The following is an 18409-nucleotide window of genomic DNA, read 5'->3' as shown; positions in this document are numbered from 1 at the left end:
GACCCTGCAGTCACCCCTCCACTCTTTCCTCTGCAGCATCCAGGAAGAAGCAGGAAAGGTGAGTGGGGGGCTGAAACCACACTCTCCCCTTTCACCAAAACCCCCAAGATCTCCCATTCCCTCCCCACATCCCCTTTATTCCCTCAGGACCCACCCGGATCCCCCAGCCCCGCCAGAGGAGGGGGAGGTGCTGTACGCCCGTGTCATGAAAACCAAGAGGGCAGAGGGAAAGTATGGGGGGGACACACGCAGATGGACACGTCCCAATGAGTGTCACCCCACCCAGATCCCACAGCCCGTGTCTCTCGCAGTGTCCCCCCGTGCCACCACCCTCCAGGATCCCCAGGTGACCTACGCGGAGCTGCGGGGACCCCAGGGGCGACCACAGGAACCCGGTGACATCTACGGGAATGTGCTGTGACACTGGGGGGAACTGGGGGGCCCTGGGGCTCCCCACCCATAGGCACCCACTCCTGTGTGTGCTGCCACTAAAAACTGCCCCTCCCTCTTTGGTCACAAAGATCCCAAAGGGGTGAGAGAAGAACAATTTCCTGAAACAGCAACGAGAGAGAATAAAACCAAGAGCAACAGCAACAAGGTTCAGAGTCCAAATTTTCACACAAGGAATGATTTCCAGGGAAAGCCACAACAAGGAGCAACCCCCAGACATTTCCCACAGCACGTTTCCTCCACAAGAAAAACCAGGCAGGGCCCTGGACCTTCCTTGCTCTGATGGCCAAAGTGGCCTTCAGGAGGCTCTGGATTCTCTTGTCCCCTGTCCCAAACCCCTCCTCTGCCATCTTCCCCACACCAGGATGTCAAAAAAGCCCTGTGGGGGTTCCGGAGCGTACCCCTTTCCCAGGGCAGTGGGGATCAGGCCATGGCAAAAGGTGGGGTGGCCAAGACAGGAAAGGTTTGATGTCTGGAGACATTTTGGAACAGCTGTGTGTGGCAGGGGTGGGTCAGGCCTTGCTTTTGGTGAGACAGGGCCCCGTCTGTCCATCATTCTTCAGCCATGGCACACTGGGGACAGTGTGACACTCTGCCAAAACCAGCTCCTGAGTGGCCATGTGACCAGAAGTGCCACGTGGAGAGAGGGCCCTTGGTGGCCAAACTGGCTTAAAAGGCAGAGCATGAGGTGACCAACTTCCTGACCCTGTCTCCTCTGGGGGTGTCTGTCCCATCCATGCTGGAACCCAGGATTTGGCAACTCATTTAAATGAGACATATCTGCCAAAGAAAGTAGAAATATTCCTGGAATGGAAAGAAGATGTATTTCTAAAACTTTTTTTAATTTTAAAGATGATGGAATTTCCAGGCCAAAGTGCAGGAAACGGAATAACAGCTCTTCACTGGAAAAATTATAAACCAGAACAGAACAAACAACACAAACCCAGAACTTTCCCTCCCTCTCAGCATTATTCGTGTTTGTGGCAGTGAAAAACGTGGCCAGCAGTGGGCGCTGCAGGGAGCACTCCCGGCCAGCAGGGGGCGCTGCAGGGAGCACTCCCGGCCAGCAGGGGGCGCTGCAGGGAGCACTCCCGGCCAGCAGGGGGCGCTGCAGGGAGCACTCCCGGCCAGCAGGGGGCGCCCCGGTCCAGCTCCATCCCCTCAGGGGCCATGGCGGCCTCGGGCAGGAGACAGGAGGGGAAATTGCTCCTTTTGCAAACTCACGGGCACCAATCGCTCCCGACACCACCACCGGCAGCGGGCAGGAGCCGCCAGGGCAGCAGGTTGGATCCCAGTGCCCACTGGCAGCGTAGCAGTGTCCCGGGGCCAGGCACACACCCTGAGCAACACCCGTGACCGCTCTCCATGATCCCAGATGGAAGGAAGGCAGCGCCTGAGCCCAGGCAGGTCTCGGGTCCACAGCAGCTCCTCTGGTGGCTTTACACCACAATTCCTGCAAACCCTCAGCCTTTCACTCAGGGGAGGAGAGCAGGGATGGAACCACTCTGGGATCCAGCCAGGATCAATCCTCACAGCCCCAGCGTGGCTGCTGGTAGAGCCCCTGCTCGATATTTCCACAATCTTCCCTCTTGTCTGGCGGACACGGTCAGAACCCAAACATTTTTCCCAGGCTGTTCCAGAAAGCAGCAAGTTTCAGACAGAAAGCAGGAGGGACCCAGTCGGGTTGTTGAGCAGAGTGTTGTTGTCTCTGCCGGGTTTTGGGGCTCTCTCAGAACATTCCTGCAAGGGACAAAATGATCAATTCCTGCATTTCTGGACTGGTTCCCTCACAGCTGCCCCTGCAGTGCGGGGTCTCCAGCCAGCCCTTCTCTGAAAACCATCAAAGGTCCTCCCAGAGCCACTGCTTGGGCTCCCTATGGGGTCTGTGCTTCTTGCAGAGCTGAGCAAACCACAAGCAGGCCTTTTCCCCCCACAGAATTCTCACCTCTGCAGCAGCTCTAAAGCTGCCAGAATCAAAGGCAAGGGGGCAGGGGGGACCCTGAGGTGCTGGCTGCCACCTGGACCTGGCCAGAGCAGGGCTGGGCAATGGCCATCCCTGTGCAGTGGGGCTGGGCCATGGCTGGGCCCACCCTTGGGTGGCCACTGGCTTCAAGGAGGAGGAGTTTGGGAGCTCCTTCCTGCCCACGGCTCCATTCCCCAGCTGCTCTTGCCAGCTCAGATCCTGCAGGGGACGAGCAAGAATGGAGAAGTCTGGATCCCCCTGCAGCTGCCATGGCCCAGGACAGGACACCCTTGTCCATCATGTGGCCCCCCTGGGACAGCATCCCCCCAGCACAGGAGCCCCCCAGATGTGCCCGCCCAGGACAGAACCTGCCCCCCTCGTGTGACCAAGGTGTCAAACGGCCTCTTCCTTCTTCTGTCGGAGAGAGAAAGTAAAAGTGTTGGGGTGGGAAAGTGGACATCCCCATCCCCCACAGCCTCCCCAGCCCTCCATGCAGACCCATCAGCCCTGCTTCCCCCACCCTGGGCTTCCCCTAACCCCTTCTCCTTCTCCGGTGCCCCCCAGGATCATCAAAGCACAAAATGGGGGGGTTGTGAAATGAAGGTGTGAAATGATGGAAATGGAAAAAAGAGAGGGAAAAGTCACTGGGTATGTGGGGACACTGACCCAGAGACCCTCGGAGTCTGTCTGGGGTGACCCCCAGGCCACCGGCAGCTTATGGGCGCTGTGCTGTGCTCTGGGTCTCCCCAAAATCTGAGGCGCTCAGGGAAGCAGCTGAGACCCCCGGGCTCACCCAGCCCCTGCCCATCCCGGGCACACTCATTTCCCTGGGAACCAAAACATGGGACCCCCATTCCTTATGTCACCCCCTCTCGGTAACCCCCAACCCAGTACTGACATTCCCCAGGATCTCCATCACCCAGCACCCCATTCCCAAGGAACCCTCTCCTGTTCATTCCATCCCCTGCAATCATCCTTTCCCCAGAACCTTGGTTCTCCCAGGAACACCCATACCCCCTGCTCCCCACCCTTAGCAGGATGACCACATCCCATGACCACAAATCCTTGGAGCCCACATTCCCCTGGGACTCCCAACCCTGAGTCCCCCCAGCCCTTTGGAACCACATTCCCATGGCCCCTTCTCTGGGGACTCCCCCTCCTCAGCTCCCCCATTCTCAGGGACCCCATCCCTGGGACCCCCCATTGCCCTGGACACCCATCCCAGGCTCCCCAAACCCCTGAGCCCCCCACTCCTGGGAACCCGTATCACACCGTGTCCCACCCAGCCTTGTCCCCATCCTGTCCCCACCCAGCCCACAGCCTGTGGCCACCCTGCCCCCACCAAGTGCAAGCTACGCACGACGGGCGAGACCTGACCTCGCTTCCTTCCCCTTTGGCCAAAGAGCCACCAGCGAGGGGACAGCCACCCCCTGCAGCCAGTGACAGCCAGTCCACATGGCTGGGGACACCGGGATGGCTGGGAAGGTGGTGCTGCTCTTGTGGGGTGAGTGCCCTGGACACGGGCCTGACAGCCCGGGAATGGGGAGGGGGCACAGGGGGGCTGTGGGGTCCCCTGAGCAACCCCATAGCCAGCAGGGCATGGAGCTCAGTGTGACCAGAGTTGTGTGGTGGCCATGGGGACAGGAACAGGTGGACAGGAATGTGGGAACTGTGATGTGGGGACAAGGACTGGGGGATGGAATGTGGGGACAAGGATGTGGCAGAAGGAACCTTGGGGCTGGGGCAGCTGTGTGGAAAAGGACACAGGCATGCAGGGACAGGGACAAAGGGACAGGCCCGATGTTGAGGGGCCATGGGGACAGGTGCCAACAGAATGGGATCATGGGCACAGGGCCACGGGGCTGTGGCTGTGGGGCTGGCAGAGGTGACCTGTGCCAGCAGAGTGTCCCCATGCCTGAGGAGGGGTTGGCTGCTGTGTCCCTGTCCACGAGACATCTGTGCCACACCAGTGCCCCTACAGAGACAGTTAGGGACAATCCCGACACCCCGTGTCCCCGTGCTGCTGTCCCTGTAGTGCCACCCCCACCCAGCCCTGTCCCTTCTCCCTTCCAGCCCAGACAATCGGCCTCGCTGGTGAGTCCTCGGGGGATGCCATGGCCCCACCCTGTTGTCCCCAGCCCTGCGCTGGCCCTGGCAGGCTGGTGTCCCCTGTCACCCACAGGTTCCCAGACCACCCAGCTCCTCGTGGAGCCTCCCTGGATGCCGCCGGTGCTATGGGACCAGGTGACACTGACCTGCCAGGGCTCGGGGACCGCCAGTGCCATCATCTGGTACAAGGACAGGCAGATCTGGAGGCAGCAGGGACCTGACCACTTCACTGTCACCGAGAGTGGCACCTACACATGTTACAGACCTAACACTGGGCTCAGCCCCTCCGTGAGAGCCTTAAATGGTGAGGGGGGTTTGGGTGTCCCCAGCTCGGCACCCACAGGGATCCCAAGGGCTCTGGGTGGGCTCTGCTCCATGGGTCACCTCCTGTGTGACCAGAGCCTGTTCCCTGCTCTGGGGACATCCCAGAGCATCCCTGTGCATGGTGACTTCTCTCTCACATTGGGTGGCCCCTGGTGCCTCCTGGTGTCACCATGACACTCTTGACGCCCCTGGTGTGACAGGACCCCTCTGTCCCCCAGACCCACTGGTGCTGCAGGTGCCAGCACGGGTGCTCTTGGAGGGGGACACGGTGACACTGCTCTGCCGGCGCAGGGATAACAAACAGCTCACGGACGTGTACTTCTACCGTGAAGAGAAGCAGCTGCGTGGGCCCCATGGTGGGACCGAGCTCTCCCTGTCCCCCCTGCAGCTGAGCCACACCAGCAACTACAGCTGCAAGGGCTGGATGGCGTCACAGTGGAGCGAGTCGAAGCGGGTGACAGTGACAGTGCACAGTGAGTGCAGGGATGGGGACAGGGAAGCCCAACATCCCCCAAGGCTTTCCCCACCAGTGCCCAATTCCTTCATCCCTCCCTTTACTCCTCCCTGGCTCACCCAGAATTGCCCAAGTCCCTCTTGGTTTCCCCCATGACTGCCCAGATCCCCCTGCACATCCCTCATCCCTCTCTTTGTCTTCCCCAGCCCTCCCTGGATTCCCCACCCCTTCCAAGGTCCCTGCTCCACCCCCGGGTCTGCCTTCCATCCCTGGGTCCTCGCTGGGCCCATCTCTAAACCCCAAATCATTCCCTGAGTCTCCTCAGCCTCTCGTCTGGCTCCCCATCCCTGCCTGGGTCTCTCCCCATTTCCATGGGGTCTCGCCATTGTCCCCAGGTCCCACCATGCCTCCCAGGGTCCCCTCCTGCTCACTGGGATCCTCTCTGCTTCCCTCCAATCCCTCCGTTTCCACTCCCATGTCCCTCTGCCCCTTCCTGTGTCCCCAATCCCTCCTGTGTCCTCTTGCAGGGGTCCCACCCTCGGGGGTGTCCCTGTCAGCGCAGCCCCCGGGGGGACAGGTGGCACTCAGGGACAGCCTGGTGCTGAGCTGCAAGGTGGCCAAGGGGACAGGTCCACTGTCCTTCTCCTGGCACCGGGGGGGCTCGGGGGCACTGCTGGGCACCGGCCCCAACCTGGAGCTGCACCACGTTGGGGACAATGACAGCGGCCAGTATCGGTGCTGGGTCAGCGACGGGGACAGCGTGGCTGAGAGTGACCCCCTGAATGTCACCGTGCTGGGTGAGCGGGACTTTCGGGCTGGGGGTGACCCCACCCATGGCACCCCCATCCCACCTCACTCGGTGCCAGCCCCCTCTGTGTCCCCACAGTGCCCGTGGCCAATGCCACCATCACCCCCGGTCCCCTGTCACACCCGGTGCGCGCAGGTGACAACGTGACCCTGCGCTGCTCGGTGCAGGTGGGCTCAGCCCCTGTCACCTTCACCTGGCTGCACAACGGGAAGGAGGTGGCCCGGGGTCCCCTCCTGGAGCTCAGGGACATCGATGTGGGACATTCGGGCACCTACCAGTGCATGGCCACCAACCAGCTGGGACAGGACGGGCAGCGCGTGTTCCGGGCACTCAGCTCTGAGGTGGCACTGGAGGTGATGCTGCAGGGGCACTGCAACAAAGGTGGGGTCACACGGGGTCACCAGGGAGTGCACTACCCCTGGGGTGATGGGTGACCCTGATGTGTCCCCCTCTGTGTCTTGCAGTGGCCGCAGGGGTTGGTGGGGCCCTTTTGTTCCTGCTCGCGCTCCTGGCTGTCTTTGTGGCCTGGCACTGGTGGCACCACCCGGGTGGGTGACAATGGGGGGATGGGGGTCATGGAGAGGCATGGGAAGGCCCCCAGAGAAGGGGGGTTATAGGGCAGCACCCACAGCCCCTGATTTGGGAGGGGCTGAGCCCCCAGTGACCATGGCTCAGAGCCCAGGCTAGGGCTGGGGGGTTGTGCAGGGATGTTGGGGGTTCTATCAGGGGTCCCCCTCCCTGCCAGGCTCAGAGTTCTGGGGGCTCAGGGTGTTGGTTTAAGTGGGGTGGGTCAGGGATATGGGGGTGGGTGCACCAGGGATACTGGGGCGGCAACAGAAATATGGGGGTGGGTGGGGCGGGGTGTGGAGAATTGTGTGTCTGGTGGTGGTTCAGCATTCCCAAGGGTGGATGGAAGCCCCTGGATCTCCAAAGTCACCCCTCCAGTTTTCCTTTGCAGATGCCAGGAAGCGCCAGGAAAGGTGAGTGCAGGTTTCAGCCATGATCTACCTTTCACCCAACGCCCCAGGACCTCCCATCCCCCTCCACCCACCCCCTCATTCCCACAGGGCCCCCCCAGACCCCCTGGCACACCCAGTGGAGGATCCTCAGGCGACGTACATGGAGCTGCAAAGGCAACCGTGGGAACACAGTGACATCTATGACAGCCTACACCAAAAGTTGTGATGCTCTGGGAAGCGGGAGGCGCTGGGTGACACTGGGGGTGCTCCCACCATGGCTCCTGTGGTAGCCCCATCCTTCCAAGGGAGGTGGGCATGGGTCAGGGGGAGGCTACACAGGGCACCCTGTGCTCCCCATTTCCTCTCCCAGTACCCCCAAGGGCTCCCTCTTCCCTTCCCTCGCACCTGCAGGGGCTCCCCAGCCCCATCCAAGTGCCCAAGAACCCTCAGTGACTGCCCCATTCTCTCCCCACACTGGTGGCAGGACACCCAGGGCTTCCCCATGCCCCCTCCCACTACCCCTGTCCCATCCCGCTGTAAAAGGGGGAGTCGGGGAGGATTCTTCCTGAAATGTTTCTCGGATTAAAACGAAGCACAAATGGGGCAATGTTATATCTGACAACTGTTTATTGACAAAGTAGGGTAAGTGTTTGTACCAAAGCGGGAGAGAAGGGAGTTGAAAGGGAACAGGATAGAGAGAGAAACAGAACACAGGGACAGCATTACCACAAGAAGCCCGTGTGCTCTGTGGGCATCAGCCCAGCAGATAGAGTGTGTGTGCAGCAAGCCAGGGTGAGCCCACATGGCTTTTGTGAGTGGCTGGGTCTGATCTCCAAGGACGGCACCTGCGTGGCTCTGGCATCGGCGAGCGATGGCTGCAGGCTGGCTGCTGCGGGCCGGTGCTGCGGCACTGGTGGCTCTGGGCTGGCTGCTGCAGGCCGGTGCTGCGGCACTGGTGGCTCTGGGCTGGCTGCTGCGGGCCGGTGCTGTGGCACAGGTGGCTCTGGGCTGGCTGCTGTGGGCTGGTGCTGCAGCACTGGTGGCTCTGGGCTGGCTGCTGTGGGCTGGTGCTGCGGCACTGGTGGCTCTGGGCTGGCTGCTGTGGGCTGGTGCTGCGGTGGGCAGGTGCAGCAGGCTCGGTGCTGTGGGCAGCACGGGAAACGCAGTAGAGGAAGGGGGTGGGTGCAGGCAGCATCCGCTTTGTCGGTGAAGCAATGAAGGAGTCCAGGATGAGCAGGAATGAGCTGCATCGGGGAAGCACCAAAGCAGGGAAGAACGGGTGTGGAAAGGGAAGAACCACCAGGAGGAAAAGGCGAGGGCGGGGAGTATCGGTGATATTTTTGTCTGACTTCCAAGAATAATGATGCATCTGCCTCCATCTTTTCAGAAGGCTAATTAATTACTTCATTGTACTATATTATTCTATATTATATTACATTGCACCTAAACTGAATCTACCAAGCAATCAGCTGCACTCCACTGCACAGAATCTCATGACTGTCACCAACAGTCCCGACACAAACACACCTGGATTCAATTGGTCAGTAAATCAAAACACCCTCACCAGAATCCAATCATCAATTCCCTTCAGGTAAACAATCTTCCACAATGCATTGCACTTGAGAACAACACAGCAGCAGTAAATGAGATAAGAATTGTTTGGATCATTTTTTGCTTCTCTCACTGCTTCTCCCAGGTCCAGAGAATGTGAATCCCACAGGGGAGGAGGGCCAAGCTGACCCTCCGAGTGAGCCCCTGATCCCTCCAAGGAACCCAAAGTCAATTGCTCCTCTTGTGGCACAGTTTGCTGCTTTTATTTGCAAATGCTCCTCCCACTGCCCGATTTCCTGGGCGTTTTTTCACATACATTTTTCTCAGGCATCTGTCCCACCAGCCAGTGGGGGTCACTCACAGCCCCATCATGGAAGCTTTCTCTCCCCTGATCATCTGTTTCATGAAGCCTCACCAAGGACAGGGTTGCCAGCACATGTACAACCCACAGAGCCATTTTTCACCTCATGTGTAGCATATGTTGAGACATAAATCCAAATCAGATTTGTTCCTCTGAACCCCCATGTGCTTAGTGCCTGTGCAGTCCTCCTCCCAGTGCTCCCAGTAAGGTGGCTTATTGCTCCTCATCCCATTTCCAAGGGGGCACAGGACCCGGTTCCCTGCTCCTGGGACAAAAATGCAGCTCTTTGGTTGGACTGGCAGAAAGGGTGTTTCTTTGTTGAGGTTTGTCAAGGAAGCTGAACAAGGTGGGAGCCTCCCTTGGAATGGAAAATACGACCCTAACCCTTCTCTCTGAACTATTTTAACTTTGAAATTACGGGGCTTTTAGGCAAAGATGTGGGAACAGGAATAACAATTCTTTACTGGTATGTATTGTGAGAAACAAGTTAATGGAAGTTAACTTTTGCTGGATATTATATTAATTGATATTACATTAATGACTCTATTGTTGATTAAACATTGTGATGTTAGTGTTGGGACAGTGATATGTATTGTGGAGTGGCGGATGTTGTTGGGGTGGCCACCCAAGGGTGGGGCCCAGCCATGGCCCAGCCCCACTGCACAGGGATGGCCATTGCCCAGCCCTGCTCTGGCCAGCCCCAGGTGGCAGCCAGCACCTCAGGGTCCCCCCTGCCCCCTTGCCTTTGATTCTGGCAGCTTTAGAGCTGCTGCAGAGGTGAGAATTCTGTGGGGGGAAAAGGCCCTGCCTGTGGTTTGCTCAGCCCTGCAAGAAGCACAAACCCCAAAGGGAGCCCAAGCAGTGGCTCTGGGAGGGCCTTTGGTGGTTTTCAGAGCAGGGCTGGCTGGAGACCCCCCCTGCAGGGGCAGCTGTGAGGGAACCAGTCCAGAAATGCAGGAATTGATCATTTTGTCCCTTTGCCCAAGGGACTGAGAGAGCCCTAGAGCTACTGCAAATCCCACAACAATCTGCTCAACAACAGCATGACCTGCACCCTCCTCCTCTTCCCTGCCTTGCTGTGGATTTACAGTGGCCGGATGCCCCTCACCCACCACAGCCGCTCTCTCACTGCCCTCCACACCTGGATGGGGAGAGAAAATTGAGAAAAGGGTTCATGGGTTGAGACACGGACCAGGACAGATCCCTCATCAAATCCTGTCACGGGTAAAACTGCCTCGGATTTAGAGATATGAATTGAATTTATTGCTGACAAAATCAGAGCAGGGTAAGGAGAAGTCAAATAAACCTTTCAATGCACCTTCAAACTGTTATGAATGACTACGCAGTCATTATTTTTCATTATTATACTGGTTTTTGCAAATTATTTTGGTATAATTCAGTTTGTAATCACTTTTCAACTGCTTTTGATATACTACAATTGTCACCCTTTTTACCCTAATCCTGTGTAGAATATATATTTCAGTGTGATTAATATATTATAGTTTAGGCTCTCCCAAAATATCAAGATAGAGACAATGTGCGGTGTATTGCAACATTAACCGTTGCAGAAGTAGCTAATGCCTTTATTTGTGTAACCAAGTGACAATGGTGAGAATAACTCAGATAATTGTGTGAAATAGCTAATGTTGATTTAATGTACTGGTAGAGTATCTCACCTGTATGAGAAGAACACAATGAAAAGTAGGAAGTAAATAAACATCAAAAGAGAGAATGCAAATTGGAATTTACTACTGACCCTTTGGTTATCAAGAGCTGTCAAACCACAGAACAGGGCGGGGCTTGTGAGCACATAAAATATATAAATTTAATCTGCAGTATGGTGTGTACTTTATGAAAATGAATCTAGGATCAAACCAAGCAAAAGAATTCCAGTAACATGTAAACTGGAAAGAATGTTTGAATATGTTTAACCCTCCTGAGTGTGTATTTAACCAATCCAATGAAAAGATGTGTAGGAAGAATTGTTGAGGTTAATGGTGTGCCTCTGGCAGCTGCCAAGCACCCAGCCCACTGTTTACTGATCCTTTTATTTGTTATTAAACACTTAAAAATTTTAAAGAGTGAGCCTTGTTTGTCACAGAGATTGACCAAAAAACTGAATTTTGGGTGCAATAAGAGAGAAAAACCTCATGTGAACCCCCAGCACTGGGAGGGGGAATGAGGAGCCCCGTGGGGTGCTGGGAAGAGGAAGAAGAGACCCATGACAGGAATTGATGCCCCCGAGTGCCCCCAGTGTCCCCAGTGTCACAGCACGTCATCGTAGTCACGGGGGTCCCTTGTAGGGTCCTGACATTTCCACATTGGTCAGCTGTGGATCCTGAGATGAGGCAGGCATGGGAACGCCTGTGGGGGCACTGAGAGTGACACTGGTTATGGGGACCTGGCTGGGGGGTGACACCCGTGGGTGAGGTGTCCCTGTTCCCCCCCCCGAATTCTCCCCCTGCCCACTCCGTGCCCATGATGTGTGGATCCAGCAAGGCCCCCTCATCCAGGGTGGTCCTGGGGGGATGGGGGAGGTCTAGGTGGTATCTGGGGAAGAGGAAAGGGGAGTCCCAGCCCAAGCCCACCACTCACCTGTCCTGAGGCTTCCTGGTGGCTGCAAGGAAAAGGGGAGGGGGTGACCGAGGGGACTCTGGGACCCCTGAACCTTCCTGGGGCCTCGGCAGCTCTAATCACCCACGGAACCACAAATCCCCACTTCAGCCCTGATTCTCACCGGAATCCTGAGCTCTGCCCCCACTCTGGGGGCTCCCCCTCACTCCAGGACCCCCATCCCCCCCATTGTCACCCACCAGGGAGGTGCCACCAGTGACAGCCCCCGATGACAGCCATGAGCAGGGAGCAGGAACAGGAGGGTCCTGCCAACATTCACAGCCACTGCTGGGGACAGAGGGGACACACTGGGGTCACCCTGAACCCTGGGGGCCCTGAACACCCCGGTGACTCCGTGTGACCCCACCTGTGATCCAGTGTTGTAGTGTGTTGCAATTTCCTGTTTTAGACTTCCCAGTCCTTTCCCAGGTAGCAATAGCTTCTCTGTTCCCCTCCCCCTTTCTCATCCTAAGTGATGTCCATCAAGTTTAACGTTCCAGCAAGGGTGTCGTGTGATTGGCAGAAGTTCAAAAGGTGCTTCTCAGCCCTGGGCCATTGGCCTGTCTGAGTGTCATTGTCCCTTGAGACTCGCCCTCTCCCACCTGGTTGATAGCTCACCTATCCTCTCCCCTCCCCCTCCCTCTGAGCTTAAAAGGACCTGGGGACCATGCGGCCGGGATTCTACTGTAGCTGTACCAAGATTCAGAGACCTTGGAATAAAGCTCTGGACCGAACCCTGCTGTAGAATCCTCTCCTTTGTTCTTCACCTAGCCTAAGGACTTTCACCCGAGGTAAAGCTGAGTTCCTACCAGCCTGGACTTGTTCTCAGTGTCTAGCTGCAACTCCTAGCTAGCCAGAGGGATCTCTGTGGTGAAAAACCACAGCAGCTGCCTTTGGCCGAGCAGCGAGGGCTGGATGATCCCAGACATGTGCTATCCCGTAATATTGGAATATTATTCCAATAATCCAGGGTGTGCCAGGTATCACCTCCAGTGTGGTGCCCGGAACACGCGGTGCCCGTCCTGTCCCAGCTGGTTGGTGGCCATGCACTGGTAGGTGCCCAAATGCCCCACATCGATGTCCCTGAGCTCCAGGAGGGGACCTTGGGCCACCTCCGTCCCGTTGTGCAGCCAGGTGAAGGTGACAGGGGCTGAGCCCAGCTGCACCGAGCAGCGCAGGGTCACGTTGTCACCTGCACGCAGCGGGTGTGACAGGGGACCGGGGGTGATGGTGGCATTGCACATGGGCACTGTGGGGATACAGACAGGGCTGGCACCTGGTGAGGTGGGATGGGGATGCCATGGGTGGGGTCACCCCCAGCCCGAGGGTCCCGCTCACCCATGACGGTGACATTCAGTGGGTCACTCTCGCCCACGCTGTCCCGGTGGCTGACTCGGCACCGGTACTGGCCGCTGTCATTGTCCCCAACGTGGTGCAGCTCTAGGCGGGGGTCGGTGCCCAGCAGTGCTCCCGAGCCCTCCCGGTGCCAGGAGAAGGACAGGGGACCTGTCCCCTTGGCCACCGCACAGCTCGGCACCAGGCTGTCCCCGAGTGCCACCTGTCCCCCAGGGGGCTGCACTGACAGGGACACCCCCGAGAGCGGGACTCCTGCAGGGGGACACAGAAGGGATTGGGGACACAGGAAGGGGCAGGGAGACTCTGGAGGAGAAAGAGGAGGATTGGAGATGAGTGGAGAAGATTCTAACGAGCAGGAGGGGACCCTGGGAGGCAGGCTAGGACCTGGAAACAAAGACAAGACCCCGTGGAAAGGGGGAGAGATCCAGGCAGGGATGGGGAACCAGACTGAGGAGACTCAGGGAATGATTTGGGGTTTAGAGATGGGTCGGTGGACCCAGGGAGCGAAGGGAGGCCAGATGGTGGAGCAGGGACCTTGGAAAGGGGTGGGGAATGCAGGGAGGGCTGGGGAGGACAAAGAGAGGGATGAGGGATGTGCAGGGGGAACTGGGCAGTCATGGGGGAAACCAAGAGGCACTTGGGCAATTCTGGGTGAGCCAGGGAGGAGTAAAGGGAGGGATGAAGTATTCAGAGAGTGGTGGGGAAAGCCTTGGGGGATATTGGGCTTCCCTGTCCCCATCCCTGCACTCACTACGCACTGTCACTGTCACCTGCTTCGACTTGCTCCACTTCGACACCACATCGCTCACCGAGCCCCCACAGTAGTAGTTGCCACTGAGGCTCAGCTGCACAGGCGACAGGGACAGCTCGCTCCCAACATAGCTCCACTTCAGACAAGCCTCTTCATGGTAGAAGTACATGCTTGTGAGCCGTTTGTTGTCCCTGCGCCGACAGCGCAGTGTCACCGTGTCCCCCTCCAGCAGTGCCCGTGATGGCACCTGCAGCACCATCAGGTCTGGGGGACAGAGGTGTCACACCAGGCGTGTCAGGAGGGCCATGATGGCATCAGGAAGCACCAGGGGCCGCCCATTGTGAGTGAGAAGTCTCCTCACACAGGGATGCTCTGGGATGTCCCTAGAGCAGGGGACAGTCACACCAGGAGCTGATCCATGGAGTGGAGCCCACCCAGAGCCCTTGGGCACCGGGCAGGTGCCAGGCTGGGGACACGAAAAACTCCCTCACCATTTGACACTGTCAATGAGAGGCTGCGCCCGGTGTCAGGTCTGTCACACTCGTAGGTGCCACTCTCGGTGACATTGATGTGATCGCTTCTCTGCTGGCAACAGCGCTGCCCCTCCTTGTACCAGGTGGTGGCACCGGCGGTCCCCGAGCCCTGGCAGGTCAGTGTCACCCGGTCCCAAAGCACCGCCGGCCTCCAGAGGGGCTCCACGAGGAGCTGGGTGGTCTGGGCACCTGCGGGTGACAGGGGACACCAGCCTGCAAGGGCCAGAGCAGGGCTGGGGACAGGAGGGTCGGGACATGGTATTCCCTGAGGATTCACCAGTGAGGCCGAGGGTCTGGGCTGGAAGGGAGAAGGGACAGGGCTGGGTGGAGGTGGCACTGCAGGGACAGCAGCACGGGGACACGGGGATACGGGGTGTTGGGATTGTCCCTAACTGTCTCTGTGGGGGCACTGCTGTGGTACAGATGTCTCGAGGACAGGGACACAGCAGCCAACCCCTCCTCAGGCATGGGGACACTCTGCTGGCACAGGTCACCCTTGCCAGCCCCACAGCCACATCGCCATGGCCCTGTGCCCATGATCCCATTCTGTTGGCACCTGTCCCTATGGCCCATAAACATAGGGCCTGTCCCCTTGTCCCTGTCCTTGCATCCCTGTGTCCTTGTCCCCACAGCTGCCCCAGCCCCAAGGTTCCTTCTGCCACATCCTTGTCCCCACTTTTCCATCCCCCAGTCCCTGTCCCCACATCCCCAGTTCCCACATTCCTGTCCACCTGTTCCTGTCCCCATGGCCACCACACAGCTCTGGTCACACTGGGCTCCATGCCCTGCTGGCCATGGGGAGCTCAGGGCACCCCGCAGGCCCCCTGTGCCCCCTCCCTATTCCCGGGCTGTCAGGACCATGCCCAGGGCACTCACCCCACAGGAGCAGCACCACCTTCCCAGCCATCCCGGTGTCCCCAGCCATGTGGACTGGCTGTCACTGGCTGCAGGGGGTGGCTGTCCCCTCGTTGGTGGCTCTTTGGCCAAAGGGGAAGGAAACGAGGTCAGGTCTCGCCCGTCGTGCATAGCTGGCCCTTAGTGGGGGCAGGGTGGCCACAAGCTGTGGGCTGGGTAGGGACAAGATGGGGACAAGGCTGGGTGGGACACGGTGTGATACGGGTTCCCAGGAGTGAGGGCCTCAGGGCTTTGGGGAGCCAGGGATGGGTGTCCAGGGGAATGGGGTGTCCCAGGGATGGGGTCCCTGGGAATGAGGGTGCTGAGGAGGGGGAGTCACCAGCGATGAGGCCAAGGGAATGGGGTTCCCAGGGCTGGGTGATATGAAGGTTGGGAGTCCCAGGGGAACGTGGGATCCAGGGATTCGGGGTCACAGGATGTAGTCATCCTGCTAAAGGATGAGATGCAGGGGGTATGGGTGTTCCTGGGAGAACCAAGGTTCTGGGGAAAGGAGGATTGCACGAGATGGAATGAACAGGAGAGTGTTCCTTGGGAATGGGGTGCTGGGCCATGGAGATCCTGGGGAATCTCAGTATTGGGTTGGGGGTTACAGAGAGGGGGGACATACGGAATGGGGGTCCCATGTTTTGGTTCCCAGGGAAATGCGTGTGGCAGGGATGGGCAGGGGCTGGGCGAGCCCGTGGGTCTCAGCTCCTTCCCTGGGTTCCTCAGATTTTGGGGAGACCCAGAGCCCAGCACAGACCCCATAAGGTGCCGGTGGCCTTGGGGTCACCCCAGACAGATTCCGAGAGTCTCTGGGTCTGTGTCCCCACACCCTCAGTGACTTTTCCCTCTCTTTTTTCCATTTCCATCATTTCACCCCTCAATTTCACAACCAGCCCTGTTTGTGTCTTGATGACCCTGGGGGCACCTGAGCAGGGAAGTGGCTGGGGGAAGCCTAGGGTGGGGGAAGCAGGACTGAGGGGTCTGCAGGGAGGGCTGGGGAGGCTGTGGGGGATGGGGATGTCCATTTTCCCTCCCCAACACTTTCACTTTCTCTCTCCTGCAGAAGAAGGAAGAGGCCGTTTGACACCTTGGTCACACGAGGGGGGCAGGTTCTGTCCTGGGAGGGCACATCTGGGGGGCTCCTGTCCTGGGGGGATGCTGTCCCAGGGGGGCCAAATGCTGGAAGAGGGGTCCTGTCCTGGGCCATGGCAGCTGCAGGGGGGTCCAGACTTCTCCATTCTTGCTCGTTCCCTGCAAGATCTGAGCTGGCAAGAGCAGCTGGGGAATGGAGCCCCGGGCAGGAAGGAGCTCCCAAACTCCTGCTCCTTGAAGCCAGCGGCCACCCAAGGGTGGGGCCCAGCCATGGCCCAGCCCCACTGCACAGGGATGGCCATTGCCCAGCCCTGCTCTGGCCAGCCCCAGGTGGCAGCCAGCACCTCAGGGTCCCGCCCTGCCCCCTTGCCTTTGATTCTGGCAGCTTTAGAGCTGCTGCAGAGGTGAGAATTCTGTGGGGGTAAAAGGCCTGCCTGTGGTTTGCTCAGCTCTGCAAGAAGCACAAACCCCAAAGGGAGCCCAAGCAGTGGCTCTGTGAGGGCCTTTGATGGTTTTCAGAGCAGGGCTGGCTGTAGGCCCCCATTGCAGGGGCAGCTGTGAGGGAGCCAGTCCGGAAATTCAGGAATTGATCATTTGGTCCCTTGCAGCAATGTTCTGAGAGAGCCCCAAAACACGGCAAAGAGAAAAACACTCTGCTCAACAACCCGACCGTGTCCCTCCAGCTTTCTGTCTGAAACTTGCTCCTTTCTGGAACAGCCTGGGAAAAATGTTTGGGTTCTGACCGTGTCCGCCAGACAAGAGGGAAAAGTGTGGAAATATCGAGCAGAGGCTCTACCAGCAGCCACGTTGGGGCTGTGTGGATTGATCCTGGCTGGATCCCAGAGTGGTTCCATCCCTTCCCTCCTCCACTGAGTGAAAGGCTGAGGGTTTGCAGGAATTGTGGTGTAAAGCCACCAGAGAAGCTGCTGTGGACCCGAGACCTGCCTGGGCTCAGGCGCTGCTTTCCATCCATCCGGGATCATGGAGAGCGATCGCGGGTGTTGCTCAGAGTGTGTGTCCGGCCCCGGGACACTGCTACGCTGCCAGTGGGCACTGGGATCCAACCTGCTGCCTTGGCGGCCCCGGCCCACTGCCGGTGGTGGTGCCGGGAGCGATTGGTGCCCATGAGTTTGCAAAAGGAGCGATTTCCCCTCCTGCCTCCTGCCCGAGGCCGCCATGGCCCCTGAGGGGATGGAGCTGCACCGGGGCGCCGGGAGTGCTCCCTGCAGCGTCCCCTGCTGGCCGGGAGTGCTCCCTGCAGCGCCCCCTGCTGGCCGGGAGTGCTCCTTGCAGCGCCCACTGCTGGCCACGTTTTTCACTGCCACAAACACAAACTGAGCTGAGAGGCAGGGAAAGTTCTGGGTTTGTGTTATTTGTTCTGTTCTGGTTTATAATTTTCTCAGTAAAGAGCTGTTATTCCATTTCCTGCACTTTGGCCTGGAAGTCCCATCATCTTTAAAATTAAAAAAAGTTTTAGGAATACGTCTTCTTTCCATTCCAGGAATATTTCTACTTTCTTTGGCAGATATGTCTCATTTAAATGAGTTGCCAAATCCTGGGTTCCAGCATGGATGGTATAGACACCCCAAGAGGAGACAGGGTCAGCAACTTGGCCACCTCATGCTCTTCCTTTTAAGCCAGATGGACCACCAAGGGCCCTCTCCCCAGGTGGCACTTCTGGTCACATGGCCACTTAGGAGCTGTCTTTGGCAGAGTGTCACACTGTCCCCAGTATGCCATGGCTGACAGACTGATGGACAGACGGGGCCCTGTCTCAACAAAAGCAAGGCCTGACCCACCCCTGCCACACACAGCTCTTCCAAAATGTCTCCAGACATCAAAGCTTTCCTGTCTTGGCCACCCCACTCTGTGCCATGGCCTGATCCCTTCTTCCCTGGCGAAGGGGGAGGCTCCAGAACCTCCACAGGGCCTTTGTGACATGCTGGTGTGGGGAACAGGGCAGAGGAAAGGTTTGGGACAGGCGACAAGAGAATCCAGAGCCTCCTGAAGGCCGCTTTGGCCATCAGAGCAAGGGAGGCCCAGGGCCCTGCCAGGTTCCTCTGGTGGAGGAAACGAGCTGTGGAAAATGTCTGGGGGTTGCTCCTTGTTGTGGCTTTCCCTGGAAATCGTTCCTTGTGTGACAATTTGGACTCTGAACCTTGTTGCTGTTGCTGTTGGTTTTATT

At 58.3% G+C, this 18409-nt stretch overlaps 2 protein-coding genes across 2 annotated transcripts in view; one reads left to right on the top strand and one right to left on the bottom strand.

Moving 5' to 3' along the window:
* Positions 1–3829: 3829 nt before the first annotated feature.
* On the top strand, positions 3830–7293 carry LOC311166078 (low affinity immunoglobulin gamma Fc region receptor III-A-like; the record flags this gene model as incomplete). Its single annotated transcript, XM_084227556.1, has 7 exons — positions 3830–3917; positions 4487–4826; positions 5065–5319; positions 5828–6097; positions 6573–6656; positions 7067–7088; positions 7176–7293. Exons 2-7 carry the CDS (start codon positions 4523–4525, stop codon positions 7291–7293), a joined length of 1053 nt encoding a protein of 350 aa, XP_084083682.1. The 5' UTR covers positions 3830–3917; positions 4487–4522.
* Positions 7294–10104: 2811 nt separating this feature from the next.
* LOC311166077 (low affinity immunoglobulin gamma Fc region receptor II-like) overlaps positions 10105–18409 on the bottom strand; it is a gene marked incomplete at its 3' end in the record, with an annotated part of 109411 nt that continues 101106 nt past the window's right edge. Inside the window, exons 3-8 of the mRNA XM_084227555.1 lie at positions 14191–14421; positions 13700–13963; positions 12931–13032; positions 11575–11596; positions 11449–11529; positions 10105–10120 (exon numbers count right to left, since the gene is read on the bottom strand). Of these exons, the coding sequence (XP_084083681.1) occupies positions 10105–10120; positions 11449–11529; positions 11575–11596; positions 12931–13032; positions 13700–13963; positions 14191–14421 (716 nt within the window). The remainder of the gene's footprint in view (positions 10121–11448; positions 11530–11574; positions 11597–12930; positions 13033–13699; positions 13964–14190; positions 14422–18409) is intronic.

This window comes from Fringilla coelebs (assembly GCF_963513975.1).
Source record: "Fringilla coelebs genome assembly, contig: SCAFFOLD_49, whole genome shotgun sequence".
Classification (NCBI taxonomy): domain Eukaryota; kingdom Metazoa; phylum Chordata; class Aves; order Passeriformes; family Fringillidae; genus Fringilla; species Fringilla coelebs.
This window is presented reverse-complemented; position numbering and strand designations above follow the sequence as displayed.